Source organism: Falco cherrug, chromosome 9 (assembly GCF_023634085.1).
Source record: "Falco cherrug isolate bFalChe1 chromosome 9, bFalChe1.pri, whole genome shotgun sequence".
NCBI classification, from domain to species: Eukaryota; Metazoa; Chordata; class Aves; order Falconiformes; family Falconidae; genus Falco; species Falco cherrug.
In genome coordinates, this window is record NC_073705.1 from 7,446,645 (window position 1) to 7,474,001 (window position 27,357).

Here is a 27,357-nt window from a genome sequence, read left to right on the forward strand (position 1 = left end):
TATTTACCATTGGAACAGCTTTGCCAAGGAAAGGGGTAAATTCCCAGCCCCTCTGAGATGTTCCAGCCAGGCCTGGGCGCCCTCCTCCCTGCAGCCCCCCTGGTGCGGGGGGGGGGGGGGGCACCCCCCGAGCCCACCTGCCCCCTCCGAACGGGGTTCAAGGATGACCTTCAGATGGGGGGCACAACCAGGGGGCTCCCCTAGAAACTGGGGGTGTTGCTTCCCGCCAGGCCAGCCGCCCCCTGGGGCCGCCCTTCAGCCGGGGGTGTCGGCCGAGGCGGGGTGCTGGGGCCCGGCGAGCCCCCGGCTGGCGGCGCAAGGGGGGGCCTGGCTGGCTGGCTCCCCGCTCGGTGCCGCTGCCTGCCCCAGGGGCTGCAGGCGCCCTGCCCTCACCAAACATGACCCCTCTCTCCCTAAGGTTCCCAACGCAGCGAAGCCCACGACCGCTCTTACTGCCAGGAACCAAAATGGCGACCCTGAGGCCTCACGGCCGCCCTCACTCAACATGGCGGCGCCGGCGCCTCAGGCTCCTTCTCGCCAGCAGTTAACATGGCGGGCGGAAGGCGTGTGCGGATGGGGGCGCCGGCGCTGCGCCGCCCGCACTCAAGATGGCCGCCATCACCATGCGGCTGCCGGTGGTCCGGCGGGCGGTGGGGCCGACCGCGCCTCGGGGCGGCGAGAAGCACCTGGTGGCACCGGGGGACACGATCACCACGGACACGGGCTACATGAGGTGGGGGCGGCGGCGGAGGGGAGGCGGCGGGGTGGGGGGCGCGGGCCGGCCTCGGGCTCTCCTCAGGCGGCCGCTCTCTCCGCAGGGGCCACGGCACCTACGTGGAGGAGGAGAAGCTCATCGCCTCGGTGGCCGGCGCCGTGGAGCGTGTCAACAAGCTGGTGTGCGTCAGGGCGCTGAAGGCCCGGTGAGCTCCGGGGGCGGGCGGGCGCCGGGCCGGGCCCCTTCCCGGGGGGGCGCTGCCGCCTGACGGGCTGCTCTGTCCCAGGTACAACGGCGAAGTCGGCGACATCGTGGTCGGGAGGATTACGGAGGTAAAGCTCGGTTGTTCCCGGTGTGCCGTGGGGGAGGTGGAGGGGTGGCCCGCTGGGCGGCCGGCCACCAGCTGGCGGGCCTTGGGCCCGTCCCGAGCGCTTCTGCCATTCCCCAGACCACATCAAATCCACACATGGCGTGAGCGTGCGGGTTTTGAGCGGCACAGCGCGGCCTCCTGCGGCTCGGCTGGCTGCCGGGCTTCCTGCTGCGCTGAAGAGCTCCCGTTCCGTTTTTCAGTGTGTCTCAAGAGATTATTTTTCTTCCCCAGGTTCAGCAGAAGCGGTGGAAGGTGGAAACGAATTCCAGGCTAGATTCGGTCCTGCTGCTGTCGTCTGTGAATTTGCCTGGCGGGGAACTGGTGAGCGTAGTTCACGCAGAGCGGTGCCAGAGCCCCATCTCCTGCTTCCATGGCAGAAGCTGAGGCACCGGCCAGCTCTGGTGCCCTTCCCGCAGTTGGCACAAGGGTGGTGTTGGGTTTTGTGAGTGGGCCTGTTGTGCTTCTTTAACTCTCAGTGTTTTTAGACATAAACACATTAGCAATCTTAGGTATGCTAGTCGGCTTGACTTTCCTTCGGTGACCTGCTTGTGTTTTGTGTGACATCCAAAGGTACCCCCCGCAGCGCAGCTGTTAATTGAAATTGTTTTCTCATTCCGAGCGACATGTAACTCTTCGTGCACTGTGCTTTTCAGAGGAGGAGATCAGCAGAAGATGAGCTTGCGATGAGGGACTACCTGCAGGAAGGGGACCTCATCAGTGTATCCTTCCATTGCTTGTGCTCAAAGAGAAGAGCCAAGAGCACGGGGAGAGCAGCCGGACCTCGGCTAGCCTGGCTGGCAGCGAGAGCTCTGCTGGGGCACCAGCGGCTGTTGGCACTGGGCAACACCAGGAACCTTGTTTCCTTAAGTGGCACTGACAGGCAGAGGTCCAGTCTGTATTTTCTGATGGCGCTGTATCACTGCACACCCGCAGTCTGAAATATGGGAAGGTAGGTTGTTCAAAAGCACTCGATCTTGGTCTAATTCTGCTCCAGTTGCCTTGTATAAGGCTTTTTGGAGGGATTTTTTAAGAAAAAAGCACTGGAGTAGAGCAGGATGTTGCTGTAACCCATTCCTGCAGGTTAGAAAGAATCTTAGCTCCTACATGGGAGCACCGAGCAGTTTCCCCAGAGCAGAGGAAATGCCCTTGACTTTCCCTTTGTGCTGCTGCTCTCCCTGTCCACAATTACAACCTGCGAGTCCGCTTTTCCTCACTAGCCGCTTGGGAATTAAACCCTGGGGAGAAAAATTCTCTGACTCAAACTTCATCACTCCTCTTTTGCAGGCCATTGCCCCTGTGACTTGTTTCTCTCTCCAGGGTTCTATTTTAGGCTTTACACAGTTGGCATTTATCTCTGGTTTTGTGCATTGAAATAAGCCAAGGGGCCACTGGAGCGTAGGCTGCAGTTTGGGATTACCAGACCAAGGGTATTAGCACTTAAAAGATGAAAGCGAAGTGTGCTTATTGCACAAAGGATGAAGGACAGTGATTGGATTAAGAGGGAAAGTGTTCTGCTAAATTGGGCCTCTCGCTCCTCATTTTTCTGCAGGGATGGTTGATGTGTAGTTACGATCAAGATATTATTAGCATTTGTGCTAAGCACTTAGGGTATTCTTCATCTTCGAAGGACTGCACAGGCATTAGCTAATCCTCCCAGCACTCCCAGAAGCAGGCAGATTTTATATTCACTGTTTCACGGGGAAAAGGTGTTTAAATTGACTCATTCCTAGGCCAGGCATGGAGTGCATGTCGGTGACTTCTTGTTATCTGTTTCTATCTGTGTGTCTCACATATGAGTCATGGTCTCCTCTTCAGCTTGCCCAGGGTGTGCTCGTTCAGGTCTCACCCTCCCTTGTGAAACGCCAGAAGACTCACTTCCATGACTTGCCCTGTGGTGCATCTGTGATCCTTGGCAACAATGGTTTCATCTGGATCCACCCAACGCTGGAGCATAAAGATGAGGAGGCAGGGGGCTTCACCACCAACTTGGAGGTGAGGGTTCAGGGAAGATGAACCTTCTCCCAGTGATGTTTTTTTTCAGTCTAACGGTCAGAGGTATATGAATAACCTGAGACTTTCAAGATGTCAGGTTCATGGCAAAGCTTTTTTACAGTAGGCTTGCATTACTTCCCTGTGTATTCATGTCGTTTACCTCTGTCTTTCCTCAGCCTGTTCCCTTGTCTGACCGGGAGGTGATCTCAAGGCTCCGAAACTGCATCGTGGCTCTAGTTAATCAGAAACTGATGCTCTTTGACACCAGCATCCTGTATTGCTATGAAGCATCCCTTCCTCATCAGGTACAGAAACCAGTAGCATTTAGTCTATTCCGCACCATGGGGAGGGAATGGAAAGGCTGCATCAGTTGCTGCTGCAGGCAGTAAGTTAGGCGGTAGGGCTTCCTTTTGGCTTTCCAAAGCATCCTGTAGTAAGTGACAGTATGAACTTGCCCCCTTCTGCATAACATAAATTGCCTTGCACGTTTTCAGGGATAGTTTGAAGGGTTCTGCCTCTGGCAAAGTCCAACTATTCCTGTATTGACATAGGTCCATCTTTTGATAGATGTGTATCCCTTGCTGGGATTACGGACCCTCTGTGATCCGTGTGAAAACAGTGTTAAATTTGGGATTGTGTGAGGGTACAGTGCACTTTAAGAACAAAGAAGCAAGTGTCACGTATTGTATAGAGACCGGTCTTCTGTTTGTATCCACATCCTGCACTGCTGGAAGGCTCCTTCAATTTGACCTCTTGCTGTATAGCTTTTCCCTGATTTCTGCCAGTGCCATTGCTGGCAGTTCTCTTCTCGGAAACGGCTAACATCTGAATTATCTTCTGCTTTCATTCACAGTGGCAGCCTGCTCAGCTAGATGGGATGTTCTTTTCAAGTGTACTTCTTTTTCAGTCATCTCTCCACTTCCCATATATGGGTGTGTGTCCTTCAGGAAAGACTGGGTGTTGTCAGTAGCACCTCCTTTGATTTCTTATGGTCTCTGTAAGAACTGCTAACTCTGACAGAGTTGACTTCGCTTTGGACCCTCTGCCATAGTCTTTTTTGACCACAGCCCTCTAAACTCACTGCTCATTGCTGTGTGTCAGGGATCCTTGTCCCCACGGAGTGTGCAGTAGTAGTTGCTTTTTTGGTGCCAATGTTTCTCTCCTTTCCACTCCAGATCAAGGACATTCTCAAACCAGAGGTGGAGGAGGAGATCGTTCTGGAAACCCGACAGAGGCTGCTGGATCTGGAGGGATAGGGCACCTGGCCAGAAGCAGTCATTTGAAGTCTCAACATGGCAGCTCTTGATTCTCAGTATTTTTTTTTTCCGGTGTTCTAGTCCCCAACATTCATTCCACACTTCAGAAACCATGAAGATTCCTCATTTAACTCCTAGGATACCTCCTGAGCCCTATTCGTACAATAGTACTTAAGTACAATAGGCTTTTAGTGCAGCAGCCTGAAAAATTGATATCTGACCTTTATGAAGATGCAGCTGCAACTGGGACATACCTGATAGCACTCGTTGCTGTGTCTTGTGCCCCTGAACTTCATGCAGAATGATAGAGAGGAAGGAACATGCTTTGTTACGTTTCTCTCTTCCGCCCCGCCCCCCCCCCCCCCCCCAAAGGCTCTCTAAATGGGTTTGATTTCCCTTTACCATGATACAGATCTGTCACTGTCCTCTCACGGAGAGCTCGTTTTTAAGACTGCAGATCACAGGTATGAGTCTTTAGAGAACAGGAGTACCCACACCCTTGGCTAACCATGTTTTGGGTCAGGCTGTTTGTGGCTTAATATCTCAAGGGTATGAGATGGTGTGTGGCATGATGTGGCTGTCCACATGTGCCGGGAGCCATGGGCAAGCAGTGTCTTACTAGTCTGTGCATCCTGCTGGTAGCTTTTTTTATGCCTGATGTGGTGAGCTCTTCCTCTGAGGAGGCTCCAATATTTTATATGAAATACTGTACATTTCAATAAATTTTTTGAAAGAGATGAGTCATTCGGGAGCGTGTACATTAGCTTGTCTTTCTCCAGAATTAATTGGGTCTAGCTTGAGAGCTACAGTTGGCTCAAGCTTCCTTGTGCCGGGACGCTCAGAATGGTTGCAATGTCCTGTTTCAACCGTTGCTGTTCATCCCATTCAAGCAGGACTTGACCCTCCTCTTCAGTATATCTTCCGTGCAGAGTTTCTCTGTGAGTAGATTGCTTGGCATTGTTCACAGTGGCTCTCTTAACATTGCTTTCCTGCAGGATCCCACAGAGAGGTGAATCATGCAGCAGCTGTGTCTGGGAGATGACGGGGAGCCCAGTATGACACTGGGTGAAGATCAGTAGCTAGAGATGGGCATGCTGAGCCAGGTGTTGGCCGTCAGTCACTTGTCTTCTCTGTGCAGAATGGATGTGACGCTTCCCTTAGAGCATCCTCTCAGATCTCTGTTGCTGTATTAGAGCTGTTTGTGTTACATATGTATTGCATATAGATACTGTATTTGTGTTGTGTTAGAGCTGCTTGCATCACAGTGCTGTAACTCCTGAAAAGGATGAAAAAACAAAATGTCTACCCTGACTGTCCCTGAATCTAATTCTAACGTTGAAAATTCTCATGCTTGCCCCAGGGAAAAGGAAAAATTATTTGCTTAATTTTTCCTGGGAACTAGAAATGCCCTTTGTAGTTTTTCACCTAGTTCGGACTGCTCTGCCTGAGGCCGGAGTAAGCACTAGGTGGCAGCTTCGGATCGTGTCTGTAGCAGTGACCTTCTCCAGCAGCTCTGCCTCACTGCCCTGCAAAATAGCAAAGACTGGATGTCTGCCACCAGTGCTGCTACCTAAATACTAGAGCATTATGGAGCTCAGTGGCTAAGGACAAGCAAGGACATGGGTAATCTGTTCAGCTGCTGTGCAACCCAAACTTCTGCCTGTGCTGCCTCTCCGAAATCGTACTTAACTTCTTGGGGATAGGGGTGGAGTTCTCCACATAAGACCTGGGAATTGTTATTTTGGAGTTTTACGAGGATTCCCTAATAAGTCTTGCAACAATCGCATTCTCAAGATGACCTGGGAAATCTGAAAGTGAACGCTTGATGGTGACACTTCAGGTGTGTGCGTGAGGCTGGTAGCAGCATTATCCAAATCTGTGTGGACAGGAGCAGTGCAAAAAGGCTAAAAGCTTTAGCAGCCTCTGCAGCTTTTGATTAGAAAAGTACCTCTTTTTTCCATACCCAATTGCTGTAGTTTAGCAGATGTTTATCTTACTACCATATGGGGAGATTCAGGGATTTCTGCTGTAAGCCTTCTAGGTATAAACAGATTGGGGACATAAACAACGAGATAAAAGTATCTGATGTCCACTTTTCTTAAAGCATTTCTGAAGACTTTCTGAAGACTGATGGAGAAGTCTGTAGCTAATCCAGTAGATCTCTGCATCCCTGCCACTTGGATTTAAACAACTCTTCTGTCAGTTAAAGGGCAAAGGGGTGAAGAGACTGTACTTCACTACCACCCAGAGAGACTTGATATCTAGAAATGGTTCTGCTGAACTGGTACACAACTGCAAAGTGCTTCTCTGTCCTCAAGCAATGTCTCTGCACGCATCTTAACAGGTCAGAAGGGGGCTGGGGGGGTGTATATTAGGCTCTTGAAAGTGCTGTTGGTAATGTGGTGTAAATGTGTTGGGGAAGTATGCTCTGGAGGTGGTTAATTTAGAGTTGGATTGTGCTCATGGGTACCAAGCATGAGCTGTCAGACCTGCAAGGTGAGACAGTGCCAGGTTCTCATAACACAGATCTTGGGAAAAGGGTGCTGGTGTCTCTGTAGCAGGCTGTGTGGGCTGCACAGCTGAGTTGTTACATAATTTTTTTCCCTTTTCCTCTTCTTGTAATTTGTTTGTGGGGTCCCCCCACCCCTCTACATAGCAGTCTTTAAAACTGTGGTCTATTTCCAGGCTTCTTATTCTAGCCCTCTCTGCCCGTTGTGAACCTTTGTTGGTTATTTATGCTCAATAAATGAGTATACAACCTGAAAAACAATGAGCTCAAGATCTGCACTGCTTCAGCTCTGAGCTTTCAGATTCTTCCTGCATGCTGCAACATTCCTGATATTTTGGTCTTCGGGATACTTTAAATGGGGGAGAGTATGTGACTCATCCAGTTCCCATGCTCCTGAATACCTGGCACTTTTGTTTTTAAGCCTAAGAACAAGAGCACCAGCTGGGAAGGTTTCGTTATGGATGCGGGGGACGACGACGACGACACCCCCCCAAAAAGTCCCAGTATTTTCCTCTCTGCTGTGCTTCGCGAATTCAGCCAGCGTTGCGCCAAGCCCAGACCTGAGGTCTGTAACAAGGCTTCGCTGGCAGTTCCTGCAACACCATCAAGCACAGCTTTGGAAGCCGTCAGGTAACAAGGGATGACAGTGACAAACTTGCATGAGGAGGGAGAAGCTTCCTGAGCAGTTTTAAAGGTGTCTAAGAAAGGTTCTGGGCCATTTAGTGCTGATTTGGCTGAATCCTTGTGATTTTTCTCTCTCTTGACAAATAGCGAGGGCCACCAGTGCTCATCCATCTCAAAAGCAACTGGGTGTGCTTCTGGAGCTCATGGTTTCCACATGGAGAGGCTTCAAGTATCACTGTTCAGTCATGATCCATTATATGGCAAAGGACTTCTCCCCACTGCCCAGCAGAGATGGGTGTGCAGTTGGATGGGGTCTGGCGTCTGTCTTAGCAAACAGGGAAAGCTCCAGCATTTCAGGTAGGTGGGGAAGCTGGGGTCCCTTTTTCCGTAGGCAGGTCCACACAAGAAGATGGGCAGGCAATCAAAAAAATGCCTTTGAGAGGGGAAGTGCTTGAGATGTAAAGGAGGACTCCAGCAAAACCAGTGCCCTCTTGAATTCTTGAAATAGTCTGTGGGATTTTGCTAGGCAGCTTCTAAGCAGAAAAGGTGAAAAGGAAGAAACTGTGGCTTCTTTGGTTTAAGAATAAAACCATAATTGAAAGCAGGGTGGGAAAAACTTAGGAAGTGTTCATTTTTATATGGGGAACTAAAATGCTCACGCAGCCATTAGAACAGCTTAGACCAATCTGATTTTTTTGGTCACCAGCGTCTTGACAGCGTGGAGCCTGTTTGTAAACCACTGCAGCACCTGCCTGTGCTGCTTACTTCAGGGTTAATACATGGCACAGACGAGCTTGCAAGTGGAGCTAGTAAACAGTTCCCTTGCTGTTGGCTAGCGCTGCCTGCAGAAACGAGAACACAAAATCACTCGTCTGTAGAAAAAATTTTCCTATTTCTTGGCACCAGTGTTTGATGCATGTACTAATATGAAGAATGGCAACCCTTCCCTTTACTCCCAGTAATAACCATTGGGATTTAAAATTTGTGCTAATGGGTTATTAATCCAATGACTGCTGCTTATTACGTTACTGTATCATCCGCATACAGTTTTGCTGTTCTGTTGAGGTGACTGGTGAAAATACAAAGCTGTGAGCAGACCCTAGAAGATATTGAAGCCCCACTGAGATTATAGGCAGTCTTGAAATGGTTGTTTCAGATTCCTGAGAACCGCTAATTAGTATGCTAAGGTTTATTATTTGGTAAAGAGGTTGAAGCTTTAAGATATTGTTATGGAGGAAGTGTCACCGGAGCTGTTTGTTTTAACAACCCACACTTAATGGAAGATAAACGGAGAAGGTACTGGAAGTTCTTGTATGAAATATATGGGACATACACAGGCCACATTCAAAGCTTGATTGAAAGAAGCAGTCTGTAGATTTTGTAATTTATTCTGTATTCACACAATCTTTCTGACTTCTCTAATTTAAATTTCTGAATTCACTGGGCAACTTCAAGTTTGTTAATGTGAGACAATCACGTTCACAAAAAATGGCAGCAGGGTAGGGGACACAACACAATGCCCTTCAGGAAGGAAAAGAGTGCCGATAATCTTGCTATGATATTTGGGAGTGACCAGCTGGCCCATCTGCCTGTGTATAGCCTCAGATTAACTACAGCACTGCTTTGGGAAACGCTTTTGGAGCAACTCTTGAGTAGAAAGAGGTTGGGGGCTGCTGGCAAAGAACCCGCCCTACTTTGGTGCTTATGATTGCCAAGCAGCAGCAGGAATGACTGACTGTTGACCTGAATGATAAATTCACACCAAAAAAAAAATAAAAAGTATGTTCATCTGCATAGATCTCAGGTGAGGCAGGGAGAAGCATATATACAATACAGCCTGTATTGTCCAGAACACAAGTCCTACTTACCTGCAATTACCTTTGTGTATTTTGGTCAAGGTCTTCTGAGAAATGCAGACCTGTGGTGGTCTTCTGGAGTTCACTCTGCTTCAGCCTTGCTGAGGTAGGAGAGATTATCCAGGATGCTCTAGTCAGACCCAGAAGGGAATAATTTTTTCAGTAAAGGATAGTTGGTACTGGTTTTTGTAACAGATTTCTCTCAGGCTGCTTGGCCTGGGTTGACAGGCAGCTTTGTTTCTTCAGTTTCCTTCAATCCACAAGAACTGAGCAGGGAGTTAGATCACTGCAGTGAGAAGCTGATCTCCATTACTGAGATAAACCTGGAGAAACTCTGCTCAGAGTTCAAGAGATGTGACCCTGCATTTGTCTCGGCATGTTGTACCAGAATTTCTCCTGCATGCATGTAGCACAGCCAGCCTCAGTACCTGCAGTTTGAGTCACTGATAGATAAATGCAATAGAAATGGTTTTGGGATCAGTCTCCTGGCTAAGAATTAGGAATGTAGGAACAGACTGGCATAGCGGAGGTGGAGAATCCCATAGGGCCATACGAAGTACTACATTTCACATGCTATTGTTGGAAGATGAAAAATACACGCCTGCCTGGGACCTTGAGTATGGTGTAGGAGACATGAGTATGTTTGGATTTGTCACAAGGGAGGAGTCGGTATAAACAAGACGCTCTGTGTCCAGATGGTTACCCTGAGCAGGAGGCTACTGCACAAAATTGCATTTGTGTGTTCTCCCGTTGTTGAGCGGGAGCAACCAAGGACCTTTGACCAAAACACGCTGACCTCAAGCGGCTGCCGCAACCTTCTTTATTCCCAAGGTGAACTGGAGAAACTGAAGGTCTGCAGCATCGCCGTCTGTGCTCTTTAGCTCAGGGAACGCTCGTGCTGCACATCTAAGGGCACTATAGCGCAGGCTGAAGAACTTAGGGGTTGAACTTCTTTTTTGTACCAAACTGTGCATGAAAGTAGATGAATAATATATTTTAATTGTTACATTCATTGGCCTCTATGGCTGTTTTTGGCATCAAGTTCTGCATATGCTCTGGCAGCATTAATAAGGAAGCAAAGTCCTTTGTGCAAGCAGGGTGGCTGATCCCCGGTTGTGGAAAAGCTGATGGTTGTGCGCACAGCTGACCCAGCACAGATCTCTTCTTCCCTGTCCATCTCCGCAAGGAATCCAGGGTCCAGAGCTGGGCAGGGGCCCGAGGCCTGCGGGCAGGAGGAATTCCTGGCTGGCTTGAGGGCCGGTGAGCTCTCGTAGCCAGATCTAGGGGAAAACACCTTGGGTGGCCCTTGCTTGGGGGGTTTTGCTAAGAGCTTTCTGAGCCCTCCGCTAGCATTTGCTTGTGTGTTATACCAGGAAAGCCCTCCTCCACCTGTTATTTCTACCATCTTCCCCTTCATCCCGCTCCCCTGCTGGCCCCCTTCAAGTTCCCTCATCTACCCCTTTGTGCCCTCTCCATCCATGTCACCTTCCCCCAGCCCCCTTCATGCCATCCCCATTTCCCTCATGGCTTCACCCTGGAGCCACCTCGGTGTCCCCCAGCCCCCGGTTCCCTCATCCTCCCCCGTTCCCCTCATGGCTCCCCTCGCCCTCTCCTTCACCCCTCGGCCCCCCCGGCCCTGCTCCGTCCCTCACTCCCCTCAGGGTTCCCCCTCACGGACCCCGCCGCCGCGGCGCCCCCTCCCCGCCCCGCAGGCTCCCGCAATGGCGGCGGGCCGGGCGCGGGAGCGGGCAGCGGCCGGGCCGGCGGGAGGCGGGGGCGGCGGAGGAGGAGGGGCCGGAAGGGGATGTGACCGCCCGCCCGCCGGCCGGGGACGGGGCTGCGCCGCGCCGGGGGTTCCGGGATCTCCCTCGCCGCCTGCAGCCGCCCCCCGCCAGTCTCGCTCCGCACCGCGGGTGCCCCCGGCGGCAGCTCCCGGGGTCCCCCCCCCGCCCCGTCGTGCGGCCCTTCGTCCCCCTCCCCCTGCCAGGCCTGGCGGGGTCCCCCCGGGGCGTGCGGCCGCCCGGCCCCGCCGCCCTCCGCCCGGCCCCCTCCGTGCGTCCCGCCGCGGCCGGTCCGGGCTCGGCCCCGCTCCCGCTGCCCGCCCGGGCCCTGCCCACCGCCGGCCTCCCCCGCGGGGATGCGGCCGGCCCGGTCACCCCCGCCTGACCTCCTCTGGCAGCTGTGCAGGAACCGGCCTCCCGGAGCGCGTTCCCGGCCCCGCGGCCCGGCCGCGGCCCCCGGCTCGCCCTGAGGCGGCAGCAGGCCGGCAGCGCCGCCACCTGCGCCGGCCCGGCGGCCCCCGCGCTGCTTCGACGCCACCATGGCCCGCCGGGCCCCGCCGGCCCGCCTCGCCCCCGCCGGCCCGCGGCTGAGGTAGCGGCGGTGCGGGCGGCCAGGCCTGCGATGGAAGAAGGCGAGGCGCTGTGAGGCCGGACCCCGGGACCCCCGGCCCGTCCCCTCCCCAAGGAGCCCGTGGGGCCTGCGAGGCCCAGAGCCGCCTCCGCTTCGCCTCGCCAGCTGACATGCTTTCGGCATCCTTGATCCTGCTAGACTTCAACAATACTTGAAGCCAAATACGTGTCTCTTTGGCCTTTGCTAACTCAATGCTATGCAAAAGAAAAGGAGGAGAAAAAAAAAAGAAACCTTGACACTGGTTGCAGTGGGAATGGCTGTTTCCTGCCCTGGGTGAGCCTACATGTGGTTTCTTGCTTGTGAGATGAACTAATTCTCCTTTACTCGGTGGAAGACGTGCTACGTATGGCAACTTGAACCTTCGGTAACGGTTGGTCGTTTCTAAGCAGTTGGAACTTTTAATTGCTTTTTTGCATAAAGTCAGCTAAGAGCCTTGCTGCTGTCTTAAAAGCACTGGAGGAATCTACGCTTGTCTTAATTCTTCGCCTCAAGTGACTTTATCACGCAGTGAGCATAACCAGTGCACCAGCCTAAAACACGTTCTCCTTCAAAGCTCCTTCCCAACCTGGAAGATCAGTGATCGCAGACTTCATCAAAAACTTCTCGTCCTGGGAAAGGCTGCCCATCCTTACTTTATGGGGCAGCAGCCTGGAAAAGTTCTTGGGGACCAAAGGAGGCCAAGTCTGCCTGCCCTGCACTTTATCAAAGGAGCAGGGAAGAAGGAGTCATCGAGGCATGGGGGCCCACACTGCAACGTCTTTGTTGAACATGGTAAGAGGTTTCTGTTGGTGTTTCTTGTGGTTTAAATTTATTTGCCGAGGTAGATGCAGAATGGATTTATTCAAGGGCACAGTGCAGATACAGAGATTGTACTTTATGGAAGTCTTTTGTTTTCTTTCCCTTGCTTCTTAATGCAAATCTTCTGTGATTGATTATTAAGAAAATAACTTGGGTCAGATTGCTTGAAACCTGGGGACAGGTTATTGTAGAGCTAAATGTAAAATTCAAGGAAGTAACTTTAACATTGTGCAAGTTTCTCATTTCTGCCTTAAGTATGTTCAGGTTTACAGTCTGGGAAAGCGTTTCATCCTTTTCAAGTTTTTTCGTAGGTACAGACCAACCACAGCTGGTGGTGATGCTATAGTCGGTGACAAGCATTCTTTCATTATCTTTACAAAAGGGATTCTGCTACTTTGGGAAAAAAAAAACCCAAACCAACAACAACAACCCAAACAACAGACAAATTTCCGGAAAGTTTGTGGGTACTGCTGTTGTGAAAACTGGCTGGAATAAAAGTTTCTTTTTGATTTGCTTAGTGCATTTACAGCACTTCTGGTTAGTGGTTTCTCATAGCTGGTTAAATCTTCATCTTGTGCTGTGATGGATTTAAGTGCTAGAGGCTAAAAGTGCCCTAGGTAGGGAACTTGCCACTTGCTGGTCTTCAGCAGTTTGAGAGGGGACTGAGAATCTCGGGAAAGAAGCCACATGAAAAAGCTCAGTAGGATGCAGAGGTAGGTTAGGTGAATGTTTCAAAAACAACCAAAGAGATTATAAACTGAAGGTATCTCTACAAAAGTGAGGCACAGAAATGCATTGTTTTGTTGAAAAGTTTTTGGAGTAATTATTGCTTTTGCACAATGCTTTTTAAATTATAATATTCTTTCAGAAGACATGCTACTGGCTGCTGTCTTTGGCTGGAGACTGGGATTTTGATAAAGCTTCTTCAACAGTTTAGTCCTCTTGAAGAAGTTAATCTGTGAAGAAAACAAAACTGCATCTGTAATCTTCATATAACTGAAACCTGGAAATATTTGCTGTGTCTGAGGACACAATCTAGTTAAAGTTTTGATTCGGTTTTGTTTTAGCTGGTCTTTGCTTTCAAACTTTCTCTCATTCTATGTTTCTAGAAGGGCCCAAGAAATCCTATGCAATGTTCAGCAAAGAGACAAATGGAAATCCTGTGTATCTTGTACTGTGGTGAAATACTGTTTTGAGTTAACTCACTGCCATTTCTTTTAATTTCCTGTACAATGTTTGTGCACTGAGGAAATTGAAGATAATTAAGGGAAGGTTAGAGAATATAAGTGCTAACTGACCCTCTGGTGATAAACCTGCTGCTGGATTTTTCCAGGCCATGCTTTCAGTCCCGTGATATACCTGCTCCTCCACCCCCAGTGTAGTTGCTGCTTTTACTACTTTGAACAGAGTTTCAAGGTCAGATGAGATACAGCAAGAGTGCTAATGACAAGCAGTACAATATTCTACCTACCTTTGGTGTTTTGACGTAGCAGAAGAGCCAGAAATGCTCCTTTTTGATCATCTAACAGGTATAGGCAGATGGTAACTTCTTGCCAGTATGACCTGAGGTCAGAAGATCCTAGTGCGTTTGCAAAGAAAAATAGCATCTATAATGTCCATATGCCATATGTCCACAAGAGAACTCAGTGTCTTGATTTAGAAGAGAATAAACTTGAAAGGGGGCATCAAGGCCAGGACATCTGTTAAGAGAACTGCGAAAGATCACCCTCGCTTATCCACATGAGGAAAAGTTTCTTCCTTTGGGGTATATGCAATGGTTCTTCAAAGTACAGACAGTAGAAAGCTGTACCACTATTTGTTGTTCAGCTCTGTTTTGAGTTTGGGCTGCTCCTATCCTGCAAAATGCTATCTTAAAATATTTGGAAAAATACAGAGGGAAAGTTTCCCTCTATTTTTTTAGTTGATAATTTGTCTTTGAAATATGTAGTCTGACATACTTTGTACTTAATGGACAGAGTAGTGTTTAGTGTTTTCAGTCCTATTTAGATATGGTGCCATGGGCTGTAGTTCATAAAAATAGATTGGCATTTTTTCAGGGCTTAAATTTTTGCATGTTTGTCTTTCAGTACTTTTGTTACACAGTTTCTTCTAAATGCCAAACAGTGTATCTGGTTTCTCTGTCACACTGTGGGAACTAGTTTGTCCTAGGGAAATCATGTTTCTTGCTTTTCATAACTAAGAAATGCTTAAGGAGAAATTCCAGGGTGGGCTGCTTAAAGCAAACCCCTAGAGAGAGTCAAACTGTTAAAGGTACTTTAAAGCTCTTGTATTTTAAAACCTATGATTTTAAAAAAATTTAAAAAGCGGAGTTGGTAGTAGTGTGGCTCTCCTGTTATGGCTGCAATTTAGTAAAGCTATTTCATGGCCCTGTTTCAGTGGGACCACTAAACTTAAGTTCTACTGAGGCTCATTCAGCGGACACTTACCAGTAATTTTCAGAGCACTGAAGATCTTAGTTGCTTCAGTGGTGTTGAATCTTAGCTGAAAGCAGATACTTAGTGTAAGGCAAAATAACTTTCAGGGAAGTAATTCCATTTCTCAGTCATGGCACTCTCCATAGCACTCCAAGCTACTCATCAAGAGGGTTCTGAAAAGCAAGGAGGCAGCTGGCCAGAAATTGGCTCTGCTGGTGGTCAAAAGTTCTGTGAGAATAATGCAGAAAGGCTCTAAATTTTGTCATGACTTGACAATTGAGGAGTGCATCAAGGGCTGAAAAATAATCTATGGGCAAGTTTGGGGCTTCTTTCTTTGTATTGCTGCTTTCTGTGTTTTACAAGCTGGAGTTCATGCTGCTGTGGTTACCCTGGGCAGCAGAGTAGCCCTTGATAGGATTGTACAGATTTCATCTTGATGCAGATTACTTGATCTCTTAGGTTGCTTGCAAACTTGAAATTGAGAGAAAGTATAAAGGCAATGTTTGCCTCTTTCCCTTCTGCTTTTCTTGGCTGAGAAATCAGTCTGTAGTTACTGCTTTTGGGGAATATCTGAGAGAAGCAGTGGTCAGTCGAAGGTTAATGGGAAGGACTTTGTCCATGCATTTTAAAGTTTGTGTGCTAGTGTACCTTTCCAGAATGTTAATCCCAGCAAAACTCAAATTCTGAAAAGAAGGGACTATTTCCACAGGGCTCAGCTCTTATCCTGGAGTTGGCAGTAGTTAACTGGAGTGATAGGCAAACACCACACCTTCTCTGTCTTGGTGTGGTGTCTAGGTGTTGCTGTACTTGAATGCTGAGCAGATTCCCTGGAGCATCTTGGTAGAACAGTATCTCCAAGCAAAAGCAGCACCTGAAGGCTTAAAAAATGAATTGTGATCATGACACCTGTGGTGCTGAGGTAGAGATGCTGGAATAACTCCTTAGCAAGGTGGTGGATTTGGTTTGCAGCTTTGAATTCCTTTTGCTGCACAACTGATTGTTGTGATGCTGCTTGGTCAGCAGCAGAGCAGTGTTCTCGGAGGTGAAATCCTGAGCAGCGTCTCCACTTGTGCAAGTCCGAAGGGTTGAGTTTTATGTGTACTCTTTTCTGTGTAAATTGTGACGGTGACTAGGAACGGGGACCATCTTTCCATGGGCATGTTGGTGGGAACTCGAGGGTGATTTTTGGATTTAACAATGCAAAATTATGGTAAATAGTATCTTGAAATATAGGCCTTTCAAGTGATGCTGCATATTGGTGTATGTATCTGCTGTTATTGGTGATGGTTTCACTTTGGCAGTCAGAGAAATGATGTGGGAGAAAGAGGAAACGTGAAGAGGTTTTGAGTGTAAGACTTTCTTACGTGCTGCTGCTTGTTACATATAATGGATCACTGATAGATATCAACCTGGTCTAATAACTTTTTCATTGTTTTGTGTTTGAGACATCCTGCAAAGTAATACAAACATGGCTAACTGTAAAGTTGGTAGGAAGAGGTATTAGCTTGCTTTTTGAATCTGTGTTATACCTTTACACTACCAGGTAGTGGTAGTTGTTCAGCTTTGAGCTTTATTTTAAGTATCTTTAGAATATAGTAGATAAAGCACTCATGAAAGAACATTCTTTTCTTAGTCTTTCATAGTGATAAAATGTGGTCTTCCTGATAGTCTCTCTTCCAGCAGATACGTGATAGGGAACCTTAAAGGAGCTGTTTACTTTGCTGTAAAGAGAGACAAACTCCAGGAACTGGATCCATTTTTCTTATACCTTTAGTGCTGAATATAGCTGAAGTCAGCCTACTACAGTCTGTTTCATACTGGATCTGAAATTTTTTTCATATAAGGGTGTTGAAAGTTTTATTGCTTTAATTAGGAAGTAATTGGACAAAACAGATCCATAGCATAAGCTTGCCACAGCTGCCAGTTGGAGACATGCCCAATGAAATTCACTATAAGGAAAAAACCCAACATTTAAAAGGATCTTTTCCTATATTATTGATGAAACAGTGATTTTTTAGAGTGTTTAGGTTTGATAGTTACCTTGTTTTAAACTGTTAAATTTAATGTTCCAGTGTTTGGATTGTGAAAATGGGTAAATGATTTTATAATCGGTTCCTTCCTTAGGACTTAGTGATTGACCAGCATATGGGAGTATATACTACAGTATGTACTGTTACAATGGCATTGGTGATTATTATTTCTATGAAATGCTGATTGATTTCATACCATATAGGAAAACGCATAATTCCAAGATGTTTTATTGTTGTGAGTAAAATGCTATTAATAACTGTAAAGCTTTGGAATATACTTTTATCAGCTGGGTGGTCCAGAGCATATTGTGATCAAGCAATAATATGTGATTTTTGTACTCATTATCCTTTATCCTACAGGTGAGCTCAATATATCTTCTTTATATACAATATACATTTATTAGATAGTCAGTTGCCCATAGATGGAAATTATTTAAATGAGATTCCTTCCATACTAGAACTCTCTTTCTTTAAACCCATGTAGTTACAAACCCTGCATTTATCTCTTTCCGTTGTTCCTCAGGACATTTTTATACTTCATCTCTGCTTCACCAACTGCAAAACCTCAGACTGGAAAGAAACTGTTTTACTACTACTGATTCTGCTTTAGACCAGTCACCTGAAATTGTAGCATTAGCATTGGCCTAACAGGAGTCCATTATTTAGAGACTGCTGTCAGTATCTCAGGTCTGCATTCTGAACTGCCAGAACTTTCTTCATCATTAGGTCAGAGATTTGGCAGCTCCCAAACTTTAATTTCAAACTCTATTAGGAAAGACTTATCCGCAGCTTTTGAGATCATTGCTTATGTATCCAACTTTGATGTGCTTCAGTATTAGGCTGGTTAATGCTGACATCTGCTGCACACCAAATGCAGATCTGTTTACTGTCTCTGACTATATCCCTTTTCATCATACAAAGCTCATGCTATATTTTTTCCTGCTCCAGTTATCAAATACCAGTAGGTTTTGCTAAGAAGTTCCTCTGCAAAACTTGATCTAGGGTTAGAGTACGTTAGGAAAGAGACCTAAGACTTGCTAAACAGCTTTTCTACATGCTGATGTGGAAGATGATGATGGGGAAAGGCTAATCCTTTTCCTGGGCAAAAGCAGTTCTATTTTGTGCACTGACTAATCTCTGGTAACTTGCCATGTTTAAGTAGTTCATCTCCTTCATGACAAATAGGTAGTAGTTGTTCATATGCCAGACTGTCATTAATAGATTGTGCTGGTTCTGCATTCTTATTTACAAATTTTAATAGAAAGGCTATGTGAGAAGATCAAGAGGCAAGAGAAAGCTGCAGGGTATTAGGGTAGAAATCATCGCTTCTAAGCGATCACCTCATTCAACACCCTTCAACATTTACCAACAAACTCACACTATTTTAAATTGAAGAGTTTAAAACTTAAGCTTGAAAGGGAGGGGTTGACACAGCCCCATTGCTGAGAGGTGGGTATCCTGAGTTTCATCCCTGGTGCTCTGTGGCAAGTGGCAAATCGTGAGGGTGCAGAAAGGTGAAAGTGGCCTTGGAAAGCCTTGTCCCATTGATTGCTGTTTTAGGGTAGGGATGCTTGTCATGTTATGTCTTGGAACAACAGAGTTGTGTTTCCAGCTGTGCTTATAGGAACTCTGTTAAAGCAGACAAGAAATAAATGGGTGAGTATTGTCAGTCTGGGGCAGTTGGGCTGTGTTTACTGGTGTGGATGCAACTGTAACCAGTGTCTTGGCAAGGTGTCAGATAAGGAATGCTGTTAACTGCTACTGGGCCGTCTTGAATGCATGGCCATAGGAGTTAGTCCAGCTCTTAACGTCCAGCTGCTGCCAGTGGTGTGTTCCCTAAAGGTTCACAGCATGCTGCCTTAAGTCTTGGTCCCCTTTTGGAGTATTTGAGCATCCCAGGCTGCAGTTCCATTAGTGTACTCAATCCACCCCATAAGGCAGGGGTCCTCAAACTACGGCCTGTGGGCTGGATACGGCCCCCCAGGGTCCTCAATCTGGCCCCTGGTATTTACAGAACCCCCCTGCCCCCCTCCCCTGCCGGGGGTTGCGGGGGGCGGGGAACCAAGCAGCCGCAGATGACTGCCTGCCACTTCATCCGCGCGCCAGCCCCCTGTTTAAAAAGTTTGAGGACCCCTGCCATAAGGTTTAAAGCATGAATTGCCATGGTACTGCGTGGGGTTGGAATTTGGGATGTTACAGGTGTCATCTCTTTCGGCTATGTAAAATGCTATAATTGATTCACATTCGTGCCAACTGTAGAAAATGTTTAAAATACTACTGTGCTCTTGGAGTTACTGTTGCAGATGGACTTTGCTTTCCTGTTCAGGGTGGGGTTTTTTTGGCAGGGGAAGGCTGCCTTCTATCTGCAATGCCTGTTGATAGCTGTATGAAGAGCACTAGTGTCTTCACCCAGCAGTCTTCTGTCATTTCAGGCGTACTGTGCCATTCTTGTGAGAAATAGTAAGTGTCCTTATAAAAAGGTCTTGTGAATCGCAGAAGTCCATTACTGTAGGAGCGTGCAGAGCAGTTTCAGCAGAAGCAAGAGGGACTCTTGATGCTTTGCTTTTGTTACCTGTCTTATCAGTCAGCTCTTATCTTGCTCTATGCTGATTGAAGATCAATCTAAACAACCTGTAGAGGTTATTAGCCTGCTTACCAGAGTATCCATTTTATCAGTTTAAAGAGGAATCTTGGGCAAAACCAGTAATGAACATCCAGACAGTTTTAGTAAGTAAAGCTGCCTAAGGCAATGTCTTTCCTTAGTTCGTAACTGAATTAGTTCTTAGTTAGAACTTTCCTTAGTTCTTAATCTTGTTCTTTCTTTAAACTTGCATGTTTAATGCCAGTTCTGCACATAGGTATTAAGCATAACTTTTCATGAAATGGCTGGAAGTTGCGCTGCCCTGATGGCAGAATTTGATGCAAATTTGCTAAAAAGGTGTGTTATGCTCTAGCAGGAGTCCCTTTCCACACATCTTGTTGTAATGATGGTGCAAGCGTGTCCTGAATACCAGCCTGCTTTAGTTTTTGCCTTAAGTACTTTTTGAAGTTAGTGCTGAAATTACTTCCCGCCTCTCCCTTTCTTTCCCAGCACTTTTCCCCTGCTGTTACCGGTTAGGTTGTGAAAAGCATAAGCCTGCTTTTCCACAGAGTGATTGCTGCTAATTTACATGGATACAAGCAAGATCATAATTCTTTCATGAGTGAGGAGACTGCTTGATTTATGTTGTCATCTCTGTGCACTGTTTTTACCTAATGAATAGAATTTCACTACAGATTATTAGTCATTAAGACTTTGGTTTCATTGTGTGTGTAAAAAACCAGTATTGCTAGACGTTGCCTGCCTCGAAACTTCTTACCCATTAGTGCCACTTTTCTAAGGTATTTTTGAAGTCAGTCTAAAAGATGACTGCACCGTTCCTACCTTATCCCTACCATATCAACTCAGTACTTGTATGTCTTTCTGGGGCCAGTTGTGTCCAGTCTGCCCCTCTGGAGACCCATCCTTTGAAGTGCTCTCTGAACAGTAGCAGATCCTGTTTGGTCCAGGCTCTCCTTAGAGCTCATAGTAAAACGCTGAACCTTATTCTGCTGTGGTTTGCACTACATTTGCATCAGAGAGGGGTGATGGCCTCAGAAGCTGGGAATAATGTGTAATGAAGACTATATTGAATTACGTATTCTGCTGCCTGTTAAATGCCTGAGTTCTGGGATGGCAAAGCTTGCTCAAGGACAGGATTCCTTTCCCCTTTTGACCTGTTTGTTCCCTGTCCAGTGTCCATCACCATTGGAAGTACAGTCGCCTGGGCATGTTCCCTGCGTTTCCCATCACACTGACGCTGTACAGGAGGAAATTTCACTTACTGTATGCATCCAGAATCTACCAACACACACACATCAATATCAGGCTTTTGCAGTGATCCAAATGAGCTGATCAGCTGCCCATCCACACCTGGTGTAACTGATGGCTTTTTCATGGCCTTTTTTTTGGTGTGTTCCCAGAATAAACAATGTTGTTTTTTTCCCAAGGCTGAACGTGTGAATAGTAGTGGGATAAGAACAAGGATATTTGAAATAGGAAATCATTTGGGCTTTCAGGAAACATTTGCTATTTCATTTGTGTTCAAGTCGCCCAATTCCGAAGACAGCTTTTTAGGTGCTGTCTCATTTCATGTAACTGGTGAAGGGCTGTTCCTTGGTTCTCAGTTTTCTCAGTGTCTGGCATGACCGTAGTGGGTTATCAACAGGGCTGTTATGCACCAAACTCAACTGTTTTCACTTGGATTTTTGTGATACCTTTATAATAAACCGTGAGGAAATTAAACTGTCATTTGATGCACTGGCCACCAGATGTCTTCTTTGAATCTTTTTAATAACTAGCTCTGTTTAAAACAACCCCCCTGCAGTAAGAAGCGTCTTGGAAATGAGCAAAAGTTAATGGCAAGAACCAGGGTCAAAAGAAACAAATACGAATTTCAGAAACAGTGGCTGTCAAGTCTTTTTAGTTCCTTTTAGAGCCTATAATCTTTCTGAGCTTGCTTGCTGATGAAAAAGAGGTTGGTAGGTGATGTTTGCTTTTGCTGTTAATGGGAAAATCTTGCTCCCTCACCTCTTCAAGCTCCATTTCAGTTGATTTCTTCATTTTTTAAAACAACAGAAGTAGTTTTCAGTGCTGTATTCCTTTTCACTTATTGCTGTCTTCTACATTTGATCTTATTCCCCTACCTCTTTTGTTATGCCACACTGACTTTTTAAATTACATACTTTTTTTTTTTATATTAAATTCTGAGGTCCTCTCGGTATAGAAATTGATTCTGTAAATCCTCTTGTTGCATTGTGTCCAGCATTTCTAAACATGTGAGCTTTCCCTGGCAAGGATGCTCAGGGAATAACTGAAAACAAATTCAGCATGTTACAGCTGTTTACACAGTTGGTGTTGTCTGAATGTCAGAATTGCTATCACAAAGCTAATCGTGGAGTTAAACTTTTATGAAGTCGTAACAATGCTAGTAAAAGTGAAGCTGTAATCTTAGTAATACTCCATTTTACTCAAATCTCTTTTGGGTGGGAGAAGTTTGTAATAATGAAGAAGATTTAGTGCATCTAGCAAAATAATTTAAGCTATGAATATGTATGCTTGAATGGATTTTTATTTGTATTATTTTTATTAGCTGTAAGTTCTCTTCATATCTTCTGTACAGCTGACAACACATAATGTTTTGTTTAAAAGGTATATTCTAGATTAGCCAGAATTACTGGAACAGCTATTAGAGCTACTGTTGTCTGGCTACACCTAATGTTTGCAAATAACTTAGAAAAGCTCCAATGGAAAATTCTGAATTAATGCCAAGCTGTTTTTTCTTCTTAATATATTTTACCTTGATGGGTAAGATGCATTTAAAATTCTCTGCAGTGAAACCTTTACTTTTTTTAAGACTATTGATGGATTGCATTAAATGTGTTTGATATATATATTTTTTCCAAATGTGCAGCTATTTAATACAAAATAATGTCCTTTACAGGAAACTAAGTGGAGGGAAGATGAAGCTGTTCCCATCATTTGATACTGTTGATGTTCATATAGAAGCTGCAATTTCTTTGGGTTCTGTGGATTGTGTGTTATGTCTAAATAGTGCCTCCCACACAGAGGTTTGGATGTCAAGGTGCTATCATGTTTCAGGCATTAAATAGTAATTATTCTTATGAGGTGATCACGTAAGACAGTGTAAGTGTTGCTCAACCTTTCACATTCCATGTCATTAGGAAGAAAATCTGTTGGGGAAAACTTCAGTCTAATTAGACCTCAATGCAAGAATTACTAGTGCTTTTTATGTTGCTTTTGCTAGAGAGTGGGTATACAGTGAGGCTTTGTATGATGACAAGTACGCCACCAGATGCATTGTGTGTTTTGGATTGCTCACTAAGTGCAACTTGCAGGCATATTCTAGTTCTGAAACTGCTGCAGCGGTGGCTATGGAGAGGGCCAAATCCTAAAGGCTGTTACTGGTTAGCAAAACGCACAGAGCTAATAACACCTCTTAAATAAGTAGGTAATGTTTTGAGCCAAGCAAAAGGATGAATTAGAACAATAAAGGTTAGATTTTTGGAGGCAAATACTAGCTTTAAATGCTAATAGAATCATCTCGGTTGCCACAGTTTTGCCTCTGCAAAGCAAGGGTACTGTGTGACATTTCATTGAAGACCTGCCGCAATGTTGATAAGCCGACCTCTCCTGAGAGTAATTGCAAACTTCACTGAGCAGTAGTGTGGCTCTGTAATTGTGGTTAAAAAACACAGGGTTTGAAGAACATGAAATGAAAATAGTGATCAGTGCTGCGTTTATTATCAGGTAAGGATTCAAAGAACCATGAAATATTTGCATTCCACTGCCTGGAATAAGTAGCAGAAGTCCAGTGAGGTGTTTTTGTTCTGATGTGATAACTTGGGTTACTTTTCCCCAGAAAAGTGAATGTTACAGTGTATTGGCCATGTTCACATCATTTAGTCCTGCATAACTACAGAGGCATTAAAAACATCAAGGTGAAAGATGCAGACTCCAGCAGAGCAGATCCAGCTTGGACATCTGTCATCTGCAACGTTTCCAAATTAGGAAGTGGTGGGCTTCCACAGGACCTCAGAACCTGATGATCTGGAGCTCCTGGTATGAGACACATTTTATGGCCGCTCATTAGTCTTGAATCACCCAGTGCTGAGGGTGCCTCGTCACCCTGGTCTCGGTGAGTCATGGCAGCGATGGCGGAACGTTGTCTGCTGGTTGATAAAGGGGGGATGTTGTGGCTGAAACGGAGATTGCTGGTGAGCCGCATCTGAAGTAACTATACCATGTGGTATCTGAAGTGCTTGGCTGGGCTGAAATATTTGGCTGTTCTACCTTCAAATTAGTTTAAATAGCTCCATGGATGTCACCGTTTTTACATTCCATGATTAGAAGGATGGCAGCTCTTCTGTGGTTATGAGGCTTTCGTCTATTGAAGCTGTATTGCAGAAAGTTGATGTGCTGCTTGTGAAATGCTCCCCTAAGGCAAATCATGCCCTTTGGGGAGGGGGACTGAGGACTGGAGTGAATCAAGCAGGCATTTTACTTTTCAATTATTAATATAGTACCTTTTATGATTCTCAAATTGGAATTGCTAGCAGCTGAATTTTAAAAATGTACTACTTCTAAAATTTTTAGAAGTAAAACTAACCCCATGCAAGTAAAGGTGCTCTCTTGTACCTCAGAGACCTCTTTCCTATAGTCTTACACAATCACACTTGGGTTTTTCTCTTTATCCTTGTTTCCATGTGTACTATGGTGGTATCCATAGCTAGCTGCAGTGTAGGTACTCAATTTGTGCAGTGTGTGTAAGGGATGAGTCCATGAGAGCTTTGCAGCCTCCTTTGTAGAGTAAGGTCTTACTTGAGGGGGAGGTGCATTGAAAAGGTTATTGTAGGGTGCATTCCTAGCTTGTAAAAAAAATGTTTTATTTAAAATGAATGCAGATAGGCAGTACAATTAAAAATTACTATCATAATGATGCTGAATACAAAGCTGAAGAAAAGGTTTTCTTTAGATTGCAGCAAATCAGAAGAGAGTAGGTTGGAGACTTTCCCTTGTCCCTTTCTCCCAATCAAAAAAGTTGTAAAAAAAACAAAAAACAAACAACCCTCAAATCACTATGAAAAATGGGGAGCAGGTGAGGAAGGAAATGAGGTCTGTGGGCGAGCTTTTGCTAAGAAGTTCTGTCAGTGCACCTACACCCTGACATTGTATCATTGTGGGGCCAGCTGTCTAGCGAAGTCTTTTGAACACGGGTCCTGCTCAAAACAGAGCTCCCCCCAGAGCCAGGGACACTGGCATTGGCAGCTGCCTGTATTCATCTCCTTGCCCTGTGCAGCACCTCTGACTCCTCTTGAGTACAAATCACCCATCCTGACTCTTGATTTCGAAGGCTAACGCATCGGTCCTAGCATCCTGGGTTTGCTGCTGTGGTGAGAGAGTTGCTTTTAGCCTGGGATCATACCTTGACTGTTTTGTGAAAGGTTTGACTTGAGAACCTGGCCTCGCCAGGGGTCAGCCTGGGGGTGTCTTATGAGACGCACAAGTAAAAGCAGATAATGCGGACGGGGGGAGGAGGATGACAGAAATGTGCACGGCTTCTCCAGGGCTCTTCTGCCGCTTCCTGCTGCGGGGGTGGTTATGAACCAGCCTGGATGACAGAGCTTCTGTTATTTTGAAACGCAGTGTACCACAGATAAACCATGACAGGGACCTTCGTTCCTACTTTCCTTTATGCCACCTACACTATCCCTCCCGCATCTGGCTTTTGCACACAGTAGCAATGAAAACTCTTGCTACCAAAAGCAAACCAAATAAAACTGGAAGAAAAACCAGCTTTTTCTTTATGCCCGACATCAACTAGTGTTATGTTTGAAAAAATAATTGAGATGATTTTTTTTTTTTTTCAATCATTTCCCCACAGTCCAGGGATTGTCCTTGGATAAGCAAAAGGTATATTTTCAGGCTGGGTAATTGAGGTTTGTGTAGGTAGTGATTCCAAGGATGCGCCAGTGCTGAAGCAAATGAAATGCTGCATTCTCCCCTGTAGCAGGGAACAACAGTGCACATCACAGGTAGTTAACAAGTATCTGCTCAGTTTGTTTGTAAGTCAGAAACTAGATTCTTTAAGTTCTTTATAATCATAAAGCTGCAACTTTGTGCTCTATAAGCCCATATAACTAGGTAATAAGTTATTCACAGGAGTGGAAGAGGGTTAAGAAAAGGATCAAAGTGCTTGAAGGGACGCAGGGGTGGGATAATTTGCATTTGCTGGTTTAAATTAAAGTGCTGCCTTTTGTACAGGTCATAGCGCCAATACACAGAATGCTGTGCACATTCGTTTTGCTTTGGTTTTTTATTGGGGTAGGGGAAGATTAAACTCTCCTTGTGTAATGCGCTCTAGTAGGTGCCTACCCGACAGCCATCTGTCCTTTGCAAATGTGTGTAGTATATCCCCTGACATTTCACACTCATCTTGTAGCTGCTCACCTTTTGTCTTCCATTGTGCTAAAGCTGCTTTTTTGTTGTTGTTTTGGTTTGGTTTTGCTTTTTGTCTCTACCAAATTGTTGCTTTTTCTCTTGGAGAACCAACTGTCCATCTTCAAATTGGATGCTCTTGCAGGTTGGCTGATTGCTTTGTATTCCATCAGACTATGAAATCCTGCTGTTGAGCTGAAGGAACTGAAGTCCTTGTTTAGAAAAGAAAATTTCTTACTGCCTGCTAGAAAAGCTGTTGGCCTGCACTTGCAGGTGACCTGCCAAGGATTTATAGAAGAAAAATTGGATTTTATCCTCTTCCCCCCCCCTCGTTTTAAGATAGTCAGAGCTGGCATGAAAAATGGCAGTTTTCTGAGAGGGGCTTTGTCTGCCCTAAGCAGCAAAAAAGAGCAAACCTAATCTTATTTTTCTCCTTGGGTCAATTTTTAAGCTCTCGGATATATTAGCTTGCTATTGAAAATAGTATTTCCTTTTTTTCTGCCCCTTTATGTAAAGGGAAACAGGTGCCTTGCCCACTCAATTTGCTATTTTGACATCATCTTTCTGTACTTCTGTGTAGTTGTTCCTTCCTGCTGCATTTTGGGAAGATGATGCTTAGAGACTGGCAGCGTCCTTTTTGGGGCAGCTGTACTTGAAACGTTGGTGGCACTCGGATAAGCTGACATGCAAACTTCCCTGCTCTCCTCTCCCACCAAAGCCTGTAACTCTGAAGTTGTTGCTCTAATCACAGGAGTATAGCAATCTCAGATTGCTGCTTTTGTAATTAAACATACATGTTTGTGTAACTTGTGAATAGTCTGGTTTTAGTGAATGCTTTGGCAGTCTCTAATGTGCAAAATACTACCTCCAACGGCTTAGTGGAAACAAAAAAAATGAGACCTGTTCTTGGGAAACTTGCTTTTCAGCTTTCTTGATGAGACTGATCAAAGTTTTTACCCAAACTCATCTGTATGACTGGATCATACTGTCTGAGTGAAGCCTGAAGGATTATGTGGACAGAAGACTGTCGTGCGTTATAATAAAAAGCTTTGTTTTGCAAACCTGTATTTTTCTCCTAGATTGCAATTACATGGGATGGGTCTTTGATTTCCACTTTGTTCTCACCAGTTGTTGAGGTCTGACCTGGGAATTGCGGGGAGGCTGTGGTGTGATTGCAGCACTTTGGTGCAGGACAGAGTCTCATGAGTTCCAGTTCAGACACTTTCTTTCTTGTTCAGCCTGCTGATTTTTATCTATTTTAACAAACAGTAGCAGAGATTGAAGAAACAACACACAGGTCCACTTCTCAGCAATTTCCCTTCT

The 27,357-nt window shown here is 45.8% G+C and overlaps 2 protein-coding genes across 3 annotated transcripts in view; both read left to right on the forward strand.

Annotated features, from left to right (window-relative positions):
* The first annotated feature begins 558 nt into the window (after positions 1–558).
* Positions 559–5,070, forward strand: EXOSC2 (exosome component 2). Of its 2 annotated transcripts, none has more exons than XM_055720891.1 (9): positions 559–733; positions 819–920; positions 1,002–1,047; positions 1,317–1,406; positions 1,739–1,804; positions 1,966–2,034; positions 2,883–3,077; positions 3,254–3,382; positions 4,253–5,070. In XM_055720891.1, exons 1-9 carry the CDS (start codon positions 609–611, stop codon positions 4,331–4,333), a joined length of 903 nt encoding a protein of 300 aa, XP_055576866.1. In that variant the 5' UTR covers positions 559–608; the 3' UTR covers positions 4,334–5,070. The 2 variants fall into 2 exon arrangements, with proteins under 2 accessions (XP_055576866.1, XP_055576867.1); XM_055720892.1 differs by having other exon boundaries at positions 564–733; positions 2,901–3,077.
* A 6,814-nt stretch (positions 5,071–11,884) lies between these two features.
* Positions 11,885–27,357, forward strand: part of ABL1 (ABL proto-oncogene 1, non-receptor tyrosine kinase) — an 82,699-nt gene continuing 67,226 nt past the window's right edge. Inside the window, exon 1 of the mRNA XM_055720572.1 lies at positions 11,885–12,505. Coding sequence (XP_055576547.1) covers positions 12,370–12,505 — 136 coding nt within the window. The 5' untranslated portion in view covers positions 11,885–12,369. The remainder of the gene's footprint in view (positions 12,506–27,357) is intronic.